This window comes from Molossus molossus, unplaced genomic scaffold (assembly GCF_014108415.1).
Source record: "Molossus molossus isolate mMolMol1 unplaced genomic scaffold, mMolMol1.p scaffold_m16_p_6, whole genome shotgun sequence".
In the NCBI taxonomy this organism is placed as follows: Eukaryota; Metazoa; Chordata; class Mammalia; order Chiroptera; family Molossidae; genus Molossus; species Molossus molossus.
The window spans coordinates 28,173,378-28,196,785 of NW_023425399.1; the positions used below are offsets into that span (position 1 = coordinate 28,173,378).

Below are 23,408 nucleotides of genomic sequence, written 5' to 3' on the forward strand. Positions count from 1 at the left end.
TAACTTTATATATAAGTGCATTTGAATTGACCAAAATCCAGTAGAAAATAATCTAAATGGACACTCAACCTAAATCAGCAACTACACAAGAATGCCTAGCGTCATCATAATTATTCAACATTGCCTTGGAACTCTAGGATGGCCAGCAAAAAGGAAAAGAATTAGAGCATTGGGCAAGAAACACAAAAACGATCTTGTTTTTGCCAAAAACATGGTTGTTTGAATTGAAAGTCTAGCTAACTAATAAAAGAAAACTAAAAAGATTGATAAAAGAATTCAGTGAGCTATCTAGATAGAAAATAAATATATAAAAATTAATATGTGATCTGTACAATACATGTAAAGAAATATATATCAAGTAAATATTCCATGTACAATAGCAACAAAACCATTAAGTTCTTTTTTGGGGGGCACGTGCCCCTAGCAGGAACCAAACCCAGGGACTCTCTGTTCCGCAGGCCGATGCTCCAACCCGAGCCAAACTGGCCAGGGACCATTAAATTCTTATGAACAAGTATAATGAAGCTTAAGACCCATATGAAGAAATCTATAAAATTTTTTGGAGGTGTTAAAAATAAGATTTTGAACAAATATAAGGATATATCACATACTTTATTGGGAATTACTGTAAAAACAACGCACTTCTAGTTAGAGCCTTAACAGGCCTTCTTAAGGAGTGGATGAACTGTGATTAAGCCATGTCAACAAAGAATAAAATGCCGGAGGCCCACCCAATGCTCTCTGCCCTGCTCCCCAGACACAGCCTCCAGTTCAACTCTAACCAGACAAGAGTCTCCAGCACTACAGAATCCGAGTCATGCATTGAGCCTCTGATTGCTGCGTTTCAGAGTATGCTGGAGAAGATGGTAACATTGCAGACTCTCCAAGAACGAATTCCTAAGCTTCATGGAAACAGAAATGGCCGTCTTCACAAAGAGCCAGAAGGATCCCTGTGTCCCTGACCACCTGATGCAAAAGTGGGACCTCCACTGTGATGGGCAGCTAGATTTCCAAGAATTTCTTTTCTTTTTTTTTCTTTTTTAATTTTTTAATTTTTTAAATAGGTTTTTATTGCTTTTTTAGAGAGAGAGGAAGACAGAGAGATAGAAACATCAATGTGAGAAAGAAACATTGATAGCTGCCTCCTGCACGCCCCCATCTGGGGATCAAGTCCACAACCTGGGCACGTGCCCTGACTGGGAACCCAAGTGGGACCTCTCAGTCCATGGAACAACCCTCAACCCATTAAGCCACACTGGCCAAGAATTTCCTAATCTTCTTGGCAGCATGGCTATAGCTTGCCGTGACTCCTTTATCCTACCTTTTGCCTACCTATTCCCAGAAGTAAATCTGAGGAGCCCTTGGCCTCCAAACCTACCCTCTTTCTTTCCAGCTACCCAACCACTGTCTCCTCACTGCCTATGCACACCTTGAGCCCAGCACACCCTCCACCCCACGCAGGCCACTCCTGCTGGTAGTAATAAGGCAATGCAGTTTGTTAGTTTTTGTTTTTGTTTTTGTTTTTTAAATAAAATAAAAGCCTGAGGCGGGTGGTGGTGGTGGGGCACAGAATAAGGAAAAGAACAATAGGCATAGATTTGCCTTATCATTGTAATAAGGGTAGATAGATTAGCAGAATAACCACTCATAAAAGTGAATTCCAGAAACATTCAACATTTAAATGCGAAAAGCTAAATAAAATTCGAGAGTGAAGTCTTGGACTACACAAGCCACCTGGGGCATGGAGACCCTCTTAACCAAAACAGGAAACACACTCACCCTGCAGACGCAGACACACTTCGCTAACTACATAAACATTGCTAAGAGCCCTTTATGTATTGTGGATGTATTACGGATATTTAACTCCCTATCTGTATTGCAAATTCTTTTCCCCAAGTTAATTTGTCTATTGACTTTATTTCTGGTATTTCTTGTCAAGAAATAGTAAGACAAATAGATTTGTGGGTAAAAGTTGTAATACAGATGAAGAGTTGAATGAACATAATACGCAAAGAACTCTCACAAAATAAAAGATAAAGGACAGGGTTTGAATGAGATTGAGATGGAGACGGAACCAGAGTCGGGTACGGCAGTGGACGTGGTTCCGCCGAGGCCGAAGATGTCAGTGAACATTTGACGTCAGTCACCAGTGATAAATAACCTAAATCAACATGACATGCTGGCCTGGATCAACGAGTCCCTGCAGTTGAATCTGACAACGATCAAACAGTTGTGCTCAGGGGCCGCCTATTGTCAGGTTATGGACATGCCATTCCCTGGCTCCATTGCCTTGAAGAAAGTGACATTTCAAGCTAAGCCAGAACACAAACACCCAGAATCTTAAAATACTACAAGCAGGTTTTAAGGGGATGGATATTGACAAAAGAATTCCTGTGGACAAATTAGTAAAAGGAAAGTTTCAGGACAATTTTGAATTTGTTCAGTGGTTCAAGAAGTGATTTGATGTTGCCCTGACCGGTTTGGCTCTGCAGTTAGAGCGTGGGCCTGTGGTCCAGAGAGACCTGGGTTCGGTTCCCGCTAAGGGCACGTACCTCGGTTGCAGTTTGTCCCCGGTCCTGGTTGGGTCGTGCGAGTGGCAACCACTCGATGTGTCCCTTTCACATCGATGTTTCTCTCTCTCTCTCCCCCTCCCACTCTATCTGAACAAAAAATGAAAAAATGTCCTCAGGTGAGGATAAAAAAAAAAAAAAGAAGTGTTTTGATGTCAACTATAATAAAAAAGATGATGACCCTGTAACTGTCAGACAAAGTCAAGAAACTGCAGTGGCTATGCAGCCATAAGAAAGATCTCTTATCCTTTGAGATGACATGGAAGGACCTGGAGAGCATTATGCTAAGTAAAATAAGCCAATCAGAGAAAGACCACATGATCTCACTTATTTGTGGAATATAATGAACAAAATAAGCTGATGAACAAAATAGACCCAGAGACATAGAAAGGAGTACGGTTCAGACTGACAGACCTCAGAGGAGGGGGCGGGGGAAGGGGGGATGGATGAGATGAACCAAAGAACTTATATGCACGTATGTGTAACCAAAGGACACAGACAACAATGTTGGGGGTGGGGGGGACGGGATGGGGAGGAGGGTGTCTGGGGCGGGGGGAGGAGAAGCATCTGTAACAAAAATAAATAAATAAAAATTGAAAAAATATTTCCTTGTTGCTCCAGCTCGGAACAAGGCTCTCGGCCCCAGCAGTCAGCTCCGCCGAGGCCCCTTGCGACACAGAACTGCGGCAGCCCCAAGGCTGGCGGGGTGGTGCCAGGAAGCCTGTTGCTGGCAATGGGGATGACGAAGCCGGCACACTGATGCAGCAGGTCAGCGTGTTGAAACTTACCCTCGAAGACTTGGAGAAAGAGAGATTTCTACTTTGGAAAGCTACAGAACATTGAATTGATTTGCCAGGAGAACGAGGGGGAAAACAACCCTGTATTGCCGAGGATTGGGGACATTCTCTGTGCCACAAATGAAGGCTTTGTGATACCTGATGAAGGGGAGGAACAGGAGGAACAAGAAGAGTATTAACAGCGTGGACCAGCAGAGCAACATCCGAATTCTTCACTCCAAATCGTGTGCTTAACTGTAAAACACTCCCTTTTATGGTTTTTAGAGGACTCACTGGTTTCTTTTCATAAGCAAAAAGTACTGCTTCTTAAAGTGCACTTTGCAGAAATTTCACTTTTTCCCCAATAAGTTTGAATTAGGAGCTTTTACCTTGTAGCAGAGCAGTATTAACATCTAGTTGGTTCACCTAGGGAACAAACAGGCTGACCATGGGCTCACCATATGGATGCTGGTAACACTGATTGCTGGAGAAGATGTTTTTATGTGATACACTGAGGAGACCTCAGTAGAGAAATCAAAGACTGATTTGAATTTTAAACTAATGTGAAATCTTGGCAGAGAATGTTTTAATAACTAAATGCCTTAAAGTATTCAAAATAAGCTTGCATATTTCAAAATATAAAATGTAACCTGACAGGAGAGTTTGTGTGTTGCCCTGGTGTCTGGGAAGGAAGGGCCAGACCTTGGAACCTTTGGAAACTGGTTCACAGGTCTTGCAGGGCTGCTTGAATCTTCATAGGCCTAACCTTGGTCAGAAGGAAGTTCAAAAGTTGCTTTGTAAAGCCATTTGGTGTCCTTGCCCAATTGCATCTCTGCTAAGAATCAAGAGGCATTGTTGGCTGAATGAATAGAGGATGTGTTTCAGCCCTGAGATGTTTGAGTTAAATAGCCTGATTTTCATTGAACATTTCTCTGAGGATTTTTCCAGTTACCCCTAAAATTTCTGTGTATTCTGTTTATCGGGAAATGAGGTGTGTTTAGTTTTTAAATCTAACAACTACTTTTGGGGACTTACCCACATCTCTGGGATTGTAATGGGGTTTGTGTCCCATTTTGCTGTCTTTTAAGTTTACATTTAACATGTTTCTCCACTTCCCTTGCCCACTGGGGACTCCTCTTTGGCTCCTTGAAGTTGCCGCTTAGAGTGGAAGTTCAGCAGCAGGTGATCACACTGCAAGTTCTTTTTGGACCTCTGACCAAGGGAGTGATCAGTGAAGGCCATCGCTACCTTGGGATCTGCAAGGCTGGGTGTTTTGGGTACCTGGTGTCCACAGCCCTCCAACTGTTATCAGAAGACTTTGCCAGTGCACAAATCTCTTCGAAGATAAAATACATTAGCGTGTTACTAAATGTTAGTTTTCTTTTGCAGAAAATACAGTACCATGTCTGAATTAATTATTAATATTTAAAATATTTCAGTCCTCAACACTCATTTGCTTTGCCTACAGCCTATTCCGTTCCTTTGGCAGAATTCTGCAAAATGTGTGTCACCCACTACTGAGCCTGTTCAGCCCTGAGGTAATCGTATCGATTTGTTTCTGGTGGTACTTGGTCCTAAAGTGTGTGTAGAAAGCAGGTATTTTGTGATAAATTGTTGTGTGGTGCATACTCTGCGTGGACTTCCGAGGGAAACCCAGATTCAGTGACTAATAATGCCAAACACGCAAGTAACTAGCCATTGTCCCCATAACAGTGGAGCTATTCCTCTTTTGTGGCCTTTTAGACTTTTGTTGCCCTAAAATTCCATTTTATTGGGAACTCGTTTTCCACTTGGTAATTCTTGACAGGGTTGTTTTTTTGTTTTGTTTTGTTTTTGTTTTTTTCCTACTTTTAAAGAATTTCTAAACAAAATTCTGTATTTCAAGAGTGAAAAAAAAAAGACAAACAATCTAAAAGAAAAAACAAACAAAGAATATAAACAGATAGTTCATAGAAGGAAAATCAAAATGGCTGAGAAATATAAAAAAGTGACTCAAACACATTAGTGATCAAGAAAAGGAGAGTTAAGGTACAGCAAGATATCATGGTATATTTATTAGACTGACAAAAATTATAAGGAAGATAAATCCATTGCTGGCAGAGATGCAGGGAGGAGGAAAGGGGTAAGGTATGCTCACACTTTGCTGTTGGAAATAGAACTATGGCAGCTTTTTGGAACGCAATCTGGTAACATCTCAAAATTTAAAATACACATATATATTTGTTTAATCCTCACCTGAAGATACTTGTTTCCTTTTTTATCTTCAGATAAAGTGGGGGGGAGAGAGAGAGAAAAAACATGGATGTGAGACACATCAATTGGTCTCCTCCCACACAACCCGACGGGCCGAGGACCAAACCGGCCAGGGCAAAATACATGTACTCTTTAGCTCAGCAATCTCACTCCTGGGAATGTATCTTATCTTTTGTTAAAACATATGTACAAAAATGTTCATTGTAGCTATGTGATGGCTAAGAATGGAAAATACCATATCCTTCAACTTTGAATGAGTTATGGTGAATCTTCAGCATAAAAATATTACGAGCCTAGGCGGTGTGGCTCAGAGGGTTGAGCACAGTCCCATGGACTGAGAGGTCCCGGGTTCAATTCACAGTCAGGGCTCGTGCCCGAATTGTAGGCTTGATCCCCAGTAGGGGGCGTGCAGGAGGCAGCCGATACATGTTTCTATCTCTCCCTTTCTTTCTCTCTCAAAACTTAATAAAAACATATTTTAAAATATTATGAAAAATGAATTAGAGTAATGTTGGATGACTTCCACAAGACACTGTTGAGAGAACGATGCAAGATGAAAAATGTGTATAAGGTGATCCATTTCTTGCGCAGCAAAAAATGACACACAAGAATGAATATATATGTGGTGTCAATGCCTATGTATGTGTACAGGTAAAAAGATAATAGATGATGCTAGATAGACATTTACATGGTTATATGACTATAGAGAAATGTATGAATGACACAAAGCAGGTAGCTAACAGATTAGTAGAACAATGCAGAAGGGTGGGCAGAGAGAGAGGTAAATGAAAATCAGAAGCAAGCAAACAGAAAATATGGAAAAAAGAATGCACTGAAAAGAAATCAGTGTGTATAAGATCTTGCTTATGATAAATTATATCTCAGTGCATAAAGAATCAGGAAAAGAGAAGGTAGATCTTCCCATCTGTAAGAATGCTAGTGCTATATTGTAAAGTGAAAAAAAGCAAGCAACGAAGTGTAGTATGACACTATTCTATTTCAGTAAAAACAAACAGGCGAACACAACCCTTGTATATGTGTATTTATGACTGTGTAAGTTTGTGGAACGAGGAGATCCCTGAGCAAGGATACTCTGGGTGGGTAACAATGGTCACTGCAGGATGGCAGGAGGGGGTTGGGGGGGATAGTTTTCAATTTTCACGTCTTCGTATTGATTGCATTTTTTCACTTGTCACAATAAGCACATAGTACTTTGATAGCTTCAAAATATCAGTAGAGGAAAAATAAAACATTGAGGTAATAATTTGTTTTTCTCTCTTATTTTTGTTCCTCCCCAAACATTTGGCTTTCAGTGTAACCCAGCACCCACCCCACCTGCTGCCCTGTCCTTGTCCACCTCACATGCATATAGACACCCGAGTCCCCTTTGTAAAGGAAATTGAGGTTAACCTCCCACAAAAGTTCTTTGAAAATTCTGGGCCACTGCCCAGCTGGTGTGGCTGAGCATAGACCCATGCACCAAGAGGTCACCAGTTCAATTCCCAGTCAGGGCACATGCCCAGGTTGTGGGCCAAATCCCCAGTGGAGGGGGGCAGGCAGAAGGCAGCCAATCAATGTTCTCTCTCATCGATGTTTCTGTCTCTCTCTCTCTCACTCCCTTCCTCTCTCTAAAATCAATAAAGAAAAAAAAAAAAAATTCTGGGCTCCTTAAGGATTTGGCTGGTCCAGGAAACAGAGGAACTAGAGATGAGGCCCACAACTCTACAGGATGACACACCCATACACCAGCTCTGTCCTGGCCGATTATTCCAGTTACAGCACAAACACTGTGATTGTGGCTCCATAAAAACAACTGTATGTGCCTACTGGAGAGGAACTGAGTAGGAATGGAACCTAGCTTGTTGAGGCTCGTTACCTTAATCCCTATAATCCATTCTACATCTCTGGGTGAGTAGTACCCTCAGTTCATAGAGAAGAAAACAGAGGACCAGGGGTTAAGTCATGTACTGAAGCCTATACAGCTGGTCAATTGTTAGATTGAGGCCTATGAATTGCTAGTCTAATTTTAGATTGTTTTTGATCTACAAAATCTCTAACAGTTGGGACATAGTTTTGGCTGCTACAACACAAACCCAGGTAATAATGGTTTAAACACGTGTGTTTCTCTCTCACATCAAAGTATTGGCTGCTCTCTGTCATCAGGAGCTCAGGCTTGTTCTTTCATATTACCCTCCCCTCCCAAGTGCTGCCCTGGTCTCAGTAGCCAAGTCAGTCGGCCGCAGCCTCTGCTTTCCAGCAACGGGGAGGGAGAGGGCGGGCAGGCCTGAGGGTAGACCCCTACTGTGAGAACACAACCCAGAGGTTGCACCTTCAGCCTTGCTTACAGCTCATTGGCCAGAGTCTGGTCACATGATCACACTCGGCAGCACGCGAGGCTGGGAAGTGTAGTCTTTGCCCTTCTGAAATTCCATAATCTTGGAAGAGTGGGTGGCCAGACCCTGGGACGCTGGGCAGTCTCTGCTGCGGTGAGAAGAGGGCTTTCCTTTCTGAGATGGAGTGTGGATTTGTCTATCTGCAAAGCTCCCTGTCTAAGCCACAATAAAAAAGTTAAGATGCTACCTGGGGTAAATTTTTTTTTTATTATTGACTGAATTTTTTTAAAATTTGTTTTTCTTTCTTTATTATTTATTTTTAGAGAGAGAGGAAGGGAGAGGGAGAGATAGAAACATTGATGAGTGAGAACACCGATTGGCCGCCTCCTCCATGCCCCCCACTGGGAAGTTGGCCCACAACCTGGGCATGTGCCCTGACCGGGAATCGAACAGTAACCTCTTGGTGCATGGGTCAACGCTCAACCACTGAGCCACACCGGTGGAGCCTGAGGTCAGTATTTTTACTTTTCTGTTGGGCAAGAAGCTCGTTCCTAGGAGGGGCTCTCTGAAGGTCATTCTTTCTGCTTCAAACTCATTCCCAGAATTTTCCCAAGGCCACAAAGGACCACTTACTGCTCAAAACAAATAAATGGTACATGTGTTTATATGTGTACACACACACACACACACACACACAAACACACACACACAGCCTCTGGTATCTTTGCATCTCCAAAGACAGTTGCTTCATAAATGACATGAACTGAAATTCTGAGGCTCACTGTCTCCACAGGGTTTGGAAGATTGGGACTCTTAACAAAAGACGTTTTCTTGTCCCTCTGCCCAGGTATGTGTCTGGAGGGTGGCCCTGGCATGTGTGTTGGGGTGGGGGGGGTGTGCAGAGGTGGTCACCGTAGACTTCTAGGCACAGCTCAGGGGCAGATGTCTAATCTCACCATGTAAGAGGCATTCCCCACTGTGTTCGCCCACGCCCCGCCCCCACCTCAAGACGAAATGTTCTGAAAATTTCATCCACCAAGCTATGTCATATATTAGGTAAAACCCTCCTACACAGGACAAAACGTGGCAAACACATACGTGATAGTTTAGCACTTTCATATTTTTACTGATATATTTGGTTACAACTTATGTTAATGTCAAATGTAATTTGAGGAAGTACAATATTTTATATTAGTATTAGAGAAGAACAGAGACTTTCTTATTTCTTAAGCTGCAATATTACTGAATATTTATAATACAGTTTTTATCTTCTTTGGAAAAGCATTTATGTAAGTAATTTGTATCTAAAGTAGTTAGAAAATAAAAAAAATGTGAAAAGATAGGAAAAAAAGAAATAAATGTAACCTGTAACGCCACTACCCAGAGAAAATAATCAAAAGTTTTGGAGTACATTTCCATTACTTTCTTTTAAGCACACATTATAGAACTAGAAAGGTGTTGGTAATACAATTGCAACGTTAGGCGAACGTGATAACCAACCACTACACTGAGGAAACGGCTGTGCTACAATTGCAATGTTAGAAGAACATCTCCGATGAGTTATTGCTGAATGAACACGAGTCTGGGAAATGGATGCAGGTGGAACCAAGCTGGAGAGGCCAAGGAGAGGCCAACTCAAAAGGCCTAAAGGGCCCTGGCCGGTTTGGCTCAGCGGTTGGAGCGTCGGCCTGCGGTACAGAGAGACCCGGGTTCGGTTCCCGCTAAGGGCACGTACCTCGGTTGCAGTTTGTCCCCAGCCCTGGTTGGTCGTGAGGGTGGCAGCCACTCGATGTGTCCCTTCACATCGATGTTTCTCTTTCTCTCTCTTCCTCTCTCTCCCTCCCACTCTATCTGAACAAAAAATGGAAAAATGTCCTCGGGTGAGGATTAAAAAAAAAGGCCTAAAGGATTTTAATTTCAACTTGTGAGTTTTAAGGGAAAGCACTTAATCAAATCCACAGTAAATCCTATTGGTGAACAAACATAGGCCTCCTTCTTTAATATAAGCAGTTTTTAAAAATTACCAAATATGTGAAAAGATTCAATAGTCCCCAAAAAAGGGTTTATTCTGAAGAAATACTCACCAATGAAATAAACATATGAAATGGGAGAAACCTTGTAATCAAAGTCCCTAAGATATATTTTCAGTGAAACTTGAGAGTTATTGCACCTTTGAAAAGATCTTATTGTGGGAGATTACAGTTTGAAACACAGTTACAAAGGCAAATTTAAAAATACAATGTCCGGGCCCTGGCCGGTTTGGCTCAGCGGTTAGAGCAACGGCCTGCGGTCTAGAGAGACCCGGGTTCGGTTCCCACTAAGGGCACGTACCTCGGTTGCGGTTTGTCCCTGGCCCTGGTTGGTCGTGCGGGTGGCAGCCACTCGATGTGTCCCTTTCACGTCGATGTTTCTCTCTCTCTTCCTCTCTCTCCCTCCCACTCTATCTGTGCAAAAAAAAAAAAAAAAAAAAAACGGAAAAAAAATGTCCTCGGGTGAGGATAAAAAAAAATAAAAAATTAAAATAAAAATACAATGTCCGGTAATAAACTACTGGACCTGGGAATTGAGAATCCAGGGTGTAAGCACCACACAAGGAGAGACCATGTGCTGCTCATGGAAGGACACACAACCACTTACAAAAGTAGTGCTTCCCCACCCCAGATTCAGGCAAAGAAACAGTATCTCCTGTAGGAAGCTGCAGGACAAATAAATCGCTCAACAACCTGCAAGGAAGGGGGGGGGGGGGGGCACTTATCAACCAATACCAATGCCAAAGTGTGGACATTATGTGGATCCTATTTCAAACATTTTAGACAACTGGAAATTTGAACACTGATTAGGTTTTTGATCATATTACATACATATAGTCAGATTTTAAAATATAATTGTTTTTTTAAATGTTTTTCTTGATTTTTTTTGAGAGAGAGGGATAGATAGAAACATTAATGTGAGAGACACACATCCATCAGCTGCCTCCTGCACGCCCCCTCCTGGGAATCGAGCCCGAAACCTGGGCATGTGCCCTCACTGGGAATCAAACCAGGACCTCTCAGTCCATGGGATGACGCTCAATCCACTGAGCAACACCACTGGGCCGATAATTGTCTTTTTTAAAGCTATATTTTAGGAAGGACATTTTGTCATATTTTTCATTTTTTTCCTTTGAATAAATGTCATTTTTTGAGGCAAAAAAACAAAAAGAAAGCTCTATTTTAATGGTAACTACTGAAATATTTATAGATGGAGCAAGATGCCAGGTATTTGATCAAAAACAACGGGGGAGCCCGGCTGGCGTGGCTCAGCTGGTTGAGCGTTGACCCAGGTACCAGGAGGTCCTGGTTCCATTCCCAGTCAGGGCACATCCCCAGGTTGTGGGCTTGATACCCAGTGGGGGTGTGCAGGAGGCAGCCGATAGATGTTTCTCTCTCATCAATGTTTCTCTCTCTCTCTCCCTTCTCTCTGAAATCAATAAAAACATATTTTTTAAAAAAAATAATAATGGGGGAGGGAAAGCTGAGAGGTGAAGATGAAACAAGATTGGCTGAGAGTCAGTATCTGTCAGGCCGGGTGATGGTCATGCGGGAGGTTATTACACTCTTCTACTTCTGTGTGTTTGAAAATGACCACGATAAATTGTTTAGAAATTTCAATAGAAGACATGAGCAAGAGGTTGGATATTCTAGAAAAACAGTCAGTGACTTAGATTATTGCTCGGGAAATTCTCCCAGATCTTAGAGGAAGTGGGGAAAGATGAGTGAAACTATACGAAACTGAGGAGAGACGGAGGAGACACAGTGTGAACGTAAAAATTCCAGGAGGTGTGAACAGAACCGACAGAGGACAAGCAAGGATCTCCATTACAGAACATTTCCATCCTTGGTTTCTTCTTTAACCAATGAGTCATTTAGCAACATTTTATACACCCAAATATGCAGAGATTTTAAAATTTGTTCTTAACTTCCAACTTAATTGTGTATAGTTAGGGAACATGCTCCCTATGATACCAATTTTTTACAAACTTCTGACGCTTGCTCTAATGCCTAGAACAAGAACAGCTGTTAGAAACGTTCCCAGTGCTTGTGAAGGATGTGTATTCTCTAACTGTTGAGTGCAGAGTTCTACACATGCCCCTGGTCAAGTCTAAATCTTGCTTCGTTTTGCCTGCCTGACATTACCAGGGAAGTGTTGGAATCTTCCACTGGCAGGTCGATCTATACATTTCTTCCTATAGTTCTTCTGTGCATTTACACTGCGTGAATTTTGAGGCTGTCCGATTGGGTACATGGGTTTAAAAATGGACTCCTCTTTGTAAACCGAACCTTTCTATCATTACGTCATGAATATCTTGATCCTTAAGGATGCATTTTGTCTGAAAATAATATACCAGATAGTTAATATTTGCCCCATGTGATTTTCCTCCACCCTTTCCCTCTCGGTTTTACCTATCCTTGTGTGACCAGGGCTTCTGAACACATCTGTGGTGAAGGATCAGTCGTTCCTTTTTTTTCCCAATCCATCACAAGCTCTAAGACTGTTAGAAAATATTTTTAAAATAACAAATTAATAATAGAAATATTTTTAAAGTAATAAAATAATAAATAATAAAATTCTGAAAGCTTATTTTACTAAAGTTAAAGTACAAGCCAGATATTTTAGTACTGGATCCAACACATATAAAATAACGGTTCAGTTGCTTAGAAACTTTTATAAAGACACTATGACTTCTCAACGTCTCTGCTGCAGCCTTCAACATCACAGTGTTGTGAACAGCACGTATCTGCATTCTGTTCTGTCATCTGGTCTGACAATCTACCTTTTTTTTCATTCTCACCTGAGAACATTTTTCCATTTTTTGTTAAGATAGAGTGGGAGGGAGGGAGGGGGGGAAGAGAGAGAGAGAGAGAGAGAGAGAGAGAGAGAGAGAGAGAAACATCGATGTGAAGGGACACATCGAGTAGCTGCCTCCCACACGACCCAACCAGGGCCGGGGACAAACTGCAACCGAGGTACGTGCCCTTAGCGGGAACCGAACCCGGGTCTCTCTGGACCGCAGGCCGATGCTCTAACCGCTGAGCCAAACCAGCCAGGGCCAAACTACCTTTTCATTGGCAGGTTTGGTCCATTTATAGTTATTGGTATACTTGGGCCTGTTCCTCTCATCTCTGTAAATCTTTCCCCATCACCAAGGTGATATGGCTTTGAATTGTAACTTGAGATTATGGACTTTTTTCTTTTCTTTGGCCCTCCCTGTCTATGACCAGGTGCTACAGACCATGTGCCCCAGGATTCACATGGTGAAACCTAATCCCTAATGTGATGGAGACTCTGTGAGGCGATGTTGTCATAAGGTCAGAACCCTCATCAATGGCGTTAGTCCTCATAAAAGAGACCCCAAAGCGATGGGTCCTTGACTCCTTTCACCACACGGAGACACCTCGAGAAGATGGCCAACTATGAACCAGGAAGCAGGGCCTCGCCAGACACCAACTCTGCCAGTGCCTTGACTTCCAGTCTCCAACATTTAAGGAATGTTTGTTGTTTCTAAGCCACCCAGACAATGGTTTTCTGTGATGGCAACAGAACAGCCAAGACACCAGGTTTCTTTATTTTTTAATATGTTTTTATTGATTTTTTTAGAGAGAGCAGAAGGGAGATAGAAACATCGATGTGAGAGAGAAACATCAATTGGCTGCCTCCTATGTGCCCCCACTGGGGATCGAACCCACAAGCCAGACATGTGCCCTGACCAGGAATTGAACCAGGACCTCTCAGTCCACGGAATGATGCTCAATCCACTGAGCCACACCGGCCGGGCCACTTTATTGCTTGCTCACCTTTCCCTCAATATCTCCTATGACACTTCCTAGGTTTGTTTCTCTCCACACTTAAGTATGACACCCAAAGTATGTAAATATGGGCCTTTGAGTGGCTAGACATAGAATTCAAAGTTCCACTCCTGCCCTGGCCAGTTTTGCTCAGCGGTGAGAGCGTCCGCCTGCGGTCCGGAGAGACCCGGGTTCGGTTCCCGCTAAGGGCATGTACTTCGGTTGCAGTTTGTCCCCGGCCCTGGTTGGTCGTGCAGGTGGCAGCTACTCGATGTGTCCCTTTCATGTCGATGTTTCTCTCTCTCTCTCCCTCCCACTCTATCTGTACAAAAAATGGAAAAATATCCTCGGGTGAGGATAAAAAAAAAGAAAAAAAAAAAAAGAAAGTTCCACTCCTTCCATCTGCATCATGTGGAAACCTGACGTCCACTGGCCCCAGCTCCTCAGGCCTGGCTTCCGCTCACGCCCTCTGGGACCTTTCAGTGACCTTCGTCTTCGTTAATCCCAAATTTTACTGCACAGCAGTGAAGGGGGATGAACCACATTCTAAGTACGTAACATGAATTTCACAACCATACATACACTGTATGATGCCTCTTCCATAATGTTCAAACACATGTGAAACTAAAACTAAACAGTACATTATTCAGGGATATGTACATGTACATGGCAAACTTGTGATGAAAACCTAGGAAAAGACCCCAAAATCCAGGTAGTGCTTTCTCTTGGTGAGGGATGGGGATGCAACAGGAGACACCCATGGGATGGGTGGGGGGTGTCTGAAGTATTGGGAATGTGTTGTCTCTGGGGTGGGAACATGGGTATTCTTTTTATTTTCAAAACACTTGACACATATTTTCATGTATATAAATGTAAACATTTCGCCTTGTGATGGGTTGTCTAGCAACAACGCACAGGTCAGGATAGTGGGAATGTGGGAGCAGCTGCGGACACTCAGGGCCCAAACTGCCTGAGAGGCATCAGGGATGGAGGTGGGAACGGGGAGCTCTAAGTTTCCTCTAAATTAAGAAGTACACCAAAGCACCCGTGGGCCCAACGTCACACCCCACTGGGGGCCGTGCCTCTGACTGACGGGCACCGCTGCTCCGAGGCTTGGCCCTCAGCATTTCCTGCCCGTCTCAGTCCTCAGTGCGCCTGAAGCACCCGAGGCCGCTCTGAGCCTGATTCCACTGTGCACAGCCTTTCTGGTCACCAGTCCCTAAAAGGGCCCCACTCTCCAGGTGCTCTGCCTTAATGAGAGACTCATAATTTCACTCCAAAGTCCTGCATCAGCCGTCCTGAGGTCTCAGTGCCCCTCAGGCATCCTCCCATCCTCCTGCCCGCCTCGGCTCTCCAGGTACCCAGCAATAATGTCTGTGCACTTGATGAACTGAATTTAGTATCAGTTGATTTCCCTCCCCAGGGTGATGACTTAATTTTTTTTTTCTTTACTGATTTTAGAAAAGAAGGGCGAGGGAGAGAGAGATGGAAACATTGATAAGAGAGAACATGGATTGGCCGCCTCCTGCACGCCCCCAACTGGGGATCTAGCCCACAACCTGGGCATGTGCCCTGACCGGGAATTGAACCGACACCTCTTGGTGCAGGAGTCTATGCTCAACTACTGAGCCATACGGGCCGGGCGTGATGACTTCTTTTAATGACTAGTTTCTTAATGACTAGCCAAAGAACGAGGCATGTGGCCAGCAGAGCTGCGTCCAGGAGAGCTTTTATTTGTACGGAACAGTTTTAAAAATACAGAATAAAATAGCTTTATCTCTACTATTATTCACAACATCTGATCCAAATATTACATATTTTTAAAATACTTAAACATTTAATGAAGCCATGTTAGAAAAACAATATGAAAATTCTTTTTAAAAACTCCATAAAAGAATTTCACATCTCAAAAACAACCCCACCCTAAATATCCTCGGTATGCCAAAAAAAAAAAAAAAAAAAATCCCAAAAAGGTACATAGCCAGTCAGTCACAAAACTCAAGGAAAATATAGGCATCCCCACTGTGTTAAGAACAGTCAGAAATTTATTAACATGTCAAAACGAAGTTGTTACAAATGAACAGAAAAGGGTGTTAACTTGAACTGTCAGTAAGATGGCCATGCTGGTGAGGGTGTCCTAAATGCCAGGAAACACACACAGCAATCTAAGGGCGGGAGGTTACTTACGCAGACTGATGACGAGGCACAGTGAGAACCACCTAGGACAGGAATGTGTGTGAAGCTGCTGGGAAGGGAGCCCCCAGCGCTAACGTGTTTTCTGAGTCCACGGGCAGAAACTCAACGCTGGCAGAAACGGGAGCTCTCCTTGCACAGCTCGGGTTGTGAGTGCAGGGTGGGCAGAGGGCAGATGTCCTGTTCTCGCGTACAAGTTATAAGGGGACAGGGCGCAACACGTGTGGCGGGCGAAAATCCAGGCGCTTCTCCAAAGCCAAGGGGCAGCTCCCTGGAGGACTGGGCCCTGCCAACGCTCAGGCACGTTTGCACAACCACGGCGTCCGGGAGCGTGGCTGGGTGTGCACACCAGGCCTGGTGTCTGCAGCCGAGGGCACACCCAAGCCCTGCAGGATGCTGCCTCTCCTCGTGCCAGACAGGTTCTGGAATGAGGTTTCCACCACAGCTCCTTTTCCACCTTCTATCTGGCCTGGCCCACTCTTGTGGCATCAATACTAAGGAGGATTATAGTTGCCAACTTCAAGTCTCAGTTGCTAGTACCAGTATTTCAGCAGGGACATGATTTAAAGTAATAACAACTTAGCTCATGGTCATAAGATATACGCATGGGTAAATAAAGTATACACACATACTAAAGATTCATCAATGGAGAAATTCTATCATCACATGACATTGTCATGAAAATTATATCATTCCCTCCCTGGAAAACTGTGACTATTATCCTGGGTGGAAATGTTATTTTACTATATGGAAATACTGCAATATTCATGCATAAACCAAGCTGTTATCATGAAAGTCGGTATTCTACAGTATAAAGCAAATCCCGTGTGTGAATGTGTTACCATGAAAACGGGAAACCATCAGGGCCTTCATTCCAGCTGACCTGGTTAAACCACTTCTTTTGCCTCCATCAATTGCAACAACTCACTAAAAGTTAACATCTGATGCCCTCTGAAGAAAGATTTGATACCAATGAAACTAAGTTTAATTCCTGGATGAGAATGAAAATTGCTTACAAAGACTGGAGCTACTTTCTATTACTCTGTGAACCGTGTTAGATATTTTATCAAAACTGGTGGTGGGGTCTCCGTTACCCACCACCACTGGGACACAGCAGCATCTACCATCTTTATACTTTCTACTTCCTTTCCACATCAGAATGGCTCACATAAATGTGAAGATGAAGGGTAGGTGGTCACTATAGAATGTGGAGACTGAATGCCCTGCCCAAGGACATTTACATATAAAATATTTTAAAACATTCTACTGGCCAAACAAAGCATGGCAGGTGTGAGCCTCAGCAATGCCGGCCGACAGTGTTTGTGGGAAGTCACTGAGACAGACCATGCACAGCCACCGTGTACCCCCAAACCTCCTACAGAGTCGCAGTGCTTAAACCCAAGAAGCAGATGAATACATTTTTCTCAATTAGACTCATTCTGTTGCATATTTTCTAGAGGAAGGATCACTTCCTAAAATGGTTGGTGTGTGCTGCATGTGTGAGATTTATTAGTTATCCTGAGGATCCAAACACTCAAGCAAAGGTGATTTTCACAGGCTGTGCAGAAAGTACCAGATTCAATGGGGCCTCTAGTCAGGCTGCCCTCTTCCCTTCCCACATCCTGCCCCCATCCTCCACTCCCTCTCTTGGATAGACTCTAAGTTGGCCTCAATGGAACAAGAAGGCTAAAAGCCCTCTTTCCAACAGGAGGTGTGTGCACAGGGCTTCCCTCCACACATGAATGCTTGCACACGTCCTTCCACATGACATCCCTCCACACATGAATGCTTGCACACGTCCTTCCACATGACATCCCTCCACACATGAATGCTTGCACACGTCCTTCCACATGACATCCCTCCACACATGAATGCTTGCACACGTCCTTCCATATGACATCCCTCAACACATGAATGCTTACACACATCCTTCCACATGACATCCCTCCACACACGAATGCTTGCACACGTCCTTCCACATGACATCCCTCCACACATGAATGCTTGCACACGTCCTTCCACATGACATCCCTCCATACATGAATGCTTACACACATCCTTCCACATGACATCCCTCCACACACGAATGCTTGCACACGTCCTTCCACATGACATCCCTCCACACATGAATGCTTGCACACGTCCTTCCACATGACATCCCTCCACACATGAATGCTTGCACACATCCTTCCACATGACATCCCTCCACACACAAATGCTTGCACAGTCCTTCCACATATGATATCCCTCCACATATGAATGCTTGCACGTCCTTCCACATGACATCCCTCCACATATGAATGCTTGCACACGTCCTTCCACATGACATCCCTCCACACACGAATGCTTGCACACGTCCTTCCACATGACATCCCTCCATACATGAATGCTTGCACACGTCCTTCCACATATGATATCCCTCCACATATGAATGCTTACAGATTTGAAACCTCCAAATAAAACCTGACCCAACTAGGGGTTTTAGAAGGGAGTGGTTTCTTGGATGTGCCCGGTCAAGTTAAGTTGAAGGGAACTTGTTTGTTTCTAAATTCCTGATGGTTCAGACGCTTTTATTTGGATATTTGGTCCTTCTGCTTACCTACAGAGCTAGAACAATGCAAATCTTTGGGAGGTACAGAAGTTTTCCCCATTTTTCAAAGCTCAGAAGTTTAGATGCTGAGCAAAAATACAAACAGAAGGAACTGAGAGCAACTGTGTCAGAGGCTGTGGGCCTCGGCTTACAAATCAGGCTGAAGGGACAGAAATTGTTAAGGAGTGTGCTCCAAAAGAAACTAGGCATCAAATACACTCAACAAAAAGTAACATACAAAATTAAACGTAATTTACAATCTAAATTCTTTACTTAATCTGCAACAAGGTCTTGGCAAAACAATGAAGTGGCTCTGAAGAGTTTTTGCCAGAACAAGCCCTGAAGTTCCCAACTTTTCAGGAGTCAAGGGGGCTGCAGTGATACAATAATGCCAAAGACACCCCCGCCGGGTGAAGCAGAGGCACCCTGGGGCGCAGGAAATGCACCCTGTGGACACGAGGCTGAGACAGCAACACCCCCTGCGGCCCAAGCCTCACCCAGGTCGGCGAACACTTTGAACTGTGATCTCATGAAGCCAGCTCACCACTTCATGTCTCAGACTTTTCCCTTGGCTGAAAATTTCCAAACCCAATTAAGCAGAAGTCTTTTTTATTCCCCACTCCCCAGAAAGAATTTAGTGTTATTTAATTAGAACTCAACAGCAGGGACCTGCGGCTGCCCTTCTCACCCCACCTTCTGCAATAACTTAAACAAGAACAGCAATATGGGACCAGGGGGTCCAATCTTCCCCTTTGCCAAATCAAGGCCCAGTGGACATGCACATGGCAGCCCACAGATGGTCCTTCTTCAGCCTTAACTGCCAGAAACGACTTGCAGCAGAGCTGCAGTGATGGATGTACCAGCTGGACCACTCGAAGGACAGCTATCTATCTGTCCTGGCTTCCCTTCTTCACTCAACAAATTCACGTACAACATAACCCACGGTTTCTGGTCCAGGAGTTGGTTTTGATAAATAGATTAGGCATTACAGTATTTACACTTCCATGGCATCAAGCAATACAAAACACAACCACAATCATGGTTACTGGCCTTCAAAAGCCATGACAACAAGCTTCCCTGATGGTGTCCACAGCTTTACAAGCGCGGGTTCTTTCTTTCATGGGAGAGAGCAGGTGGGGCACAAGTCATTAGGATGCAAGGTAAGAGGGTCACATGGAAAACACTGATTTCAAAAGCCTGCTACAGTTAATAACATGAAATAGAAGTAAAATCTTGTATTCACAGACACATGTGACAATGACTGACACCCACATGGCAGCAGAGCCACGACTCCCATAAACATCTGGTGGGCGCCCCATGGGGCCTCTATACCCGTCGCACCACCAGGAGCGAGCTCCACCAGAGAGGGTCTCAGCTAGTAGTGAAAAAGGCCAGTGTGAAGCGTGCTGGGCCAGCCTGGGCCAGGGTGGCTCCGAGACAGAGCAGGTGAGACTCAGATCCTGACTTCAATCCCCCAAACAAATTTCCATCCTAATACTGTGTGTACAGACCTTACCAAGCACAGATCGGGCACAGGGCAACCATGTCCCTGTTTTCAACCAGGTCAGTGGCCTCCTCCACCTGAGTATGAGGGAACATAGGCGCGCATTTGACCAGTTATGACAATGCAAGGACACAGGTGCTCCTTAACCACAGGAGATCTTTGTGGTTCAGGCCGAGGTAAAAAAAAACAAAACAAAAAACAAACCAAACCAAAACCAAGCAGGGACAGGTGCTTCCAGGACAGAAAGCCCCTGGCCCTGGAGGCGGCTTGTAAGAAAGCTAGCATGGGGTCAGGGAAGGGGTCAGAAAACAAGGAACCTCTGTGGATTTTAAACATCTATTCCCACAGGACAGGAACTTCAAGTTCAGTGACCACAGCCAGCAGTGGACATTCTCAAGGGCAAGGGGTCAGGGTTTAAATAAGGAGATAGGCAAGACACCATATTAGACACAATCACCACCCACAACAAAAAAAGCTATTTGCAATCTGTCTTAGCTCTGGGGTGCAGAGTGTGAATGCAGATATACAAACATATATGTTACTGCTTGTTACTCAGCGAGAAACTACAGATTCATGCCTCACTGTGGCCAGGCCACAGGGCAAGCTACAGCTATACTGTGGCCTGTGAGTCCTCGTCCGAACTCCGGCTGTTTGCGCTCTTCCTGAGGCCTTTCCACGTGTACCCCACAAAGGTTGGGCTGATAGGTAAGTAGCTGAAGCATCTGTATTTTTTAATAACGTTCATGCCAAATGGCAGATTGTAGGATTCCATGCCATCAAGCGACTTGCTGCCTTTGCCTACGCCCTTCTTCCACTTCCGGATTCCTCTTTCCTCTGGAGTACCTAGGGAACACACATCAGAACAAAGTAACGGAATGTCAGAGTCCAACTTGCTGTCCCAGAGATCAAACCCGCCGGACGACAGCAAAGCACACTCGGTGGCACTCAGCTGTCCAGGTGCCTGAACCAGAAATCTAAGACTTGCTATTTCATCATTTTCCTCGTGCTCCACGTTCAAAGGGTCTCTTGCTGCCTTTGCCTCCTCCCTGCCCTTCCCTGTGATGCATATTTTTACTGCAATTTTTACTGTTGAGGTTTGACCCAGGCCATGTCATTGCTTTCCAGGGTCATTTAATCAGTCTCTTAACTGGCTGTCCTGTCTTGTCTCACCATGCCCTCCCCCAAACCTGTTCTCAAATACTGTGCAAAAACAAAAACAAAAAACCTCTCTAAAATGCAAATCTGATTTTGTAAAATGGGGTCCAGAATACTTGTTACACCATATACAATGCCTTCATCAAGGCACTGGTCGTGGCAACCCACCCAAATCCAGACATACCAAGTTTTATACTGCTTGCGTGTGTGTGCGTGTGCGTGCTGCACTTGTCACGTACTCCCCACGTGCTGTGCTCCTGTGAGGATGAACTCCCACAGGTTAGCACTCTGGGCCACTCTGTACCCTGACAGAGTCAGGGAGAAGGCTCTCTCGGCAGCTCCTGCTCTCAGCTACAACAAGATACATTACAATACTGTGCCCGAGCCTGGGATGAGCTCTAATCTATGGTGCAATATTTAGGATCCTCATTCTTTTCTTACATTGGTGTTATAGTAACAAAACTGACTAACTTCCATCTCTCTGACTCCTATGCCTCTCCCCTCAATGAGTTCTGACTTAGGAGAGAAAGAGGGTGTTAGTTATTGACCCTCATAAATCTAACACCTTCCATCTAATTCATACACGTGATTCCGTCTGCCAGATGTGTTCATTTGGGTCTCTCCAGCAACCACTTGATTGAGGTTTTTTGGTGGGGAAGATCTCTATAAGACCTTCAAGTTCAGGAATAAGCTTCACCCTCCCTTGATGGCAGGTGACTCTACTAGTGTGTCTGTGGCATTTTACAATGGTACCCAGTAGCCCCCTGTGGGAAGCTGGAAGGCCACAAGGCAAAGCCCACGTCACATCCTAGTCCACCCAACACTTGGCATTGCCCGGCTGAGAAATAAGGGTTATGGGTGTTGGAGAAATGCTGCCTCCCTACCTGTGCTGACCCTGGCAGCAGCCTGTGCCCACTGTGCTCATGGCATTTGGTCTCAGTTGGCTGGCGCCTGCTTTAGGAAGGACTCATTCAAAGGACAGGCTCCCAAGCAGGAGAAGTACAGAGGCTGCTACCAGCAGGCTCGGAGCAGGTGTGAACTAGTCAATGAAACCAAACTGCAGGGCGCTGGCCAAGGCTGTGCAGGGAGGGCAGCAGGCTGGAGTGTGCCCAAGGCACCCACTGCCGCTTCCCCACACGCAGGGCATTTACCCACTCTCTCTGAAAAGTAGCTCAGCAAGGAGGAACACAAACCAACATGTTTATTAGCAAAAAACTGATTCATAAAAGAACGCTGGAAGTGTCATCGTAATGACTTTAGAAAAGACAGCTTGGGCCAAGGATGGCTTTGAACTAACTCACTCTTTCTGCTTCCTATACTTATTTGACAAAAAAGCAATTCCCATAAAGTAATAAGCACATCTCCTGTATACCACATACCTGGGATGGTGTTGTCCAAAATAAAAGCCACACAGCCTCCGACAAACATAGCAGTTGTGAGAAGAACGTTCAACACTTGATCGACTCCAGTTATCCCTAGAAACAGAACATCGCGATGGAGTCATTGCCAGCCAGGTCTGCCCTCGCCCTGGAGGGAGCACTGGGGTGGGCACTAGTCGCTAGTCCGCGCAGCGCACGATGTACACTGCTGTTGTTCACGTGTAGTAATGTTTTCAACTACTGTCAGTACCTTCAACAGCGATGAAAGGAAAATCCCTAACAATGGTGCCCAGACCATACATCTAATAGAGTGAAGTCACCCTGCAATGAAAGATGAAGCCACTGGGGGGCTGCTGTTTGCAGATTTTTAAAAAATCAATATAGAAGATGGCTGTGTAAGGCTGATAAAATTAGAAAGTGAATATTAAGACAACAAAAATAGTTGTGGTGCCTGTAATCAAATCAAAGTTTTCAGAATCCTGGGTTCCTAATTTGTGCTTAGCTTTTAATTACGAATAAACAGATTTATAAAAATGTCCTCACATGAACACGACATATAAAAATGTCAAAAGCAGTAAGAATCTCCTTGCTATTAGAAGTTCACATCCCTTTTCTATTTAAAACATGAACCAGCAATTCTCCTCCCAGGTGTATACCCAAAATAACTGAAAACAGTTCCTCAAACCAATACAGCCAATCCTCACTACTGGCCAATTCTGTACCGGTGAATCAGCCTGCATACTAAAACTTATGTGTAAAGCCAAAATGATTACTCGTGGTCCACTCACAGCCATCCGTGGACATGTGCAGAGCAGTGAAAAACCTGCTGC

General features: G+C 44.3%; 1 protein-coding gene and 1 pseudogene across 5 annotated transcripts in view; one reads left to right on the plus strand and one right to left on the minus strand.

The window, feature by feature from the left end:
• The first annotated feature begins 2,119 nt into the window (after positions 1 to 2,119).
• On the plus strand, positions 2,120 to 3,546 carry LOC118618962 (annotated as a pseudogene).
• A 17,009-nt stretch (positions 3,547 to 20,555) lies between these two features.
• The window catches only part of SLC23A2 (solute carrier family 23 member 2), a 151,697-nt gene continuing 148,844 nt past the window's right edge, over positions 20,556 to 23,408 (minus strand). For all 5 annotated transcript variants that reach the window (XM_036244240.1, XM_036244237.1, XM_036244241.1 and 2 more), the window contains 2 exons: positions 22,579 to 22,674; positions 20,556 to 20,887 (listed from right to left, as the gene is read on the minus strand). In XM_036244240.1, coding sequence (XP_036100133.1) covers positions 20,655 to 20,887; positions 22,579 to 22,674 — 329 coding nt within the window. In that variant the 3' untranslated portion in view covers positions 20,556 to 20,654. The remainder of the gene's footprint in view (positions 20,888 to 22,578; positions 22,675 to 23,408) is intronic.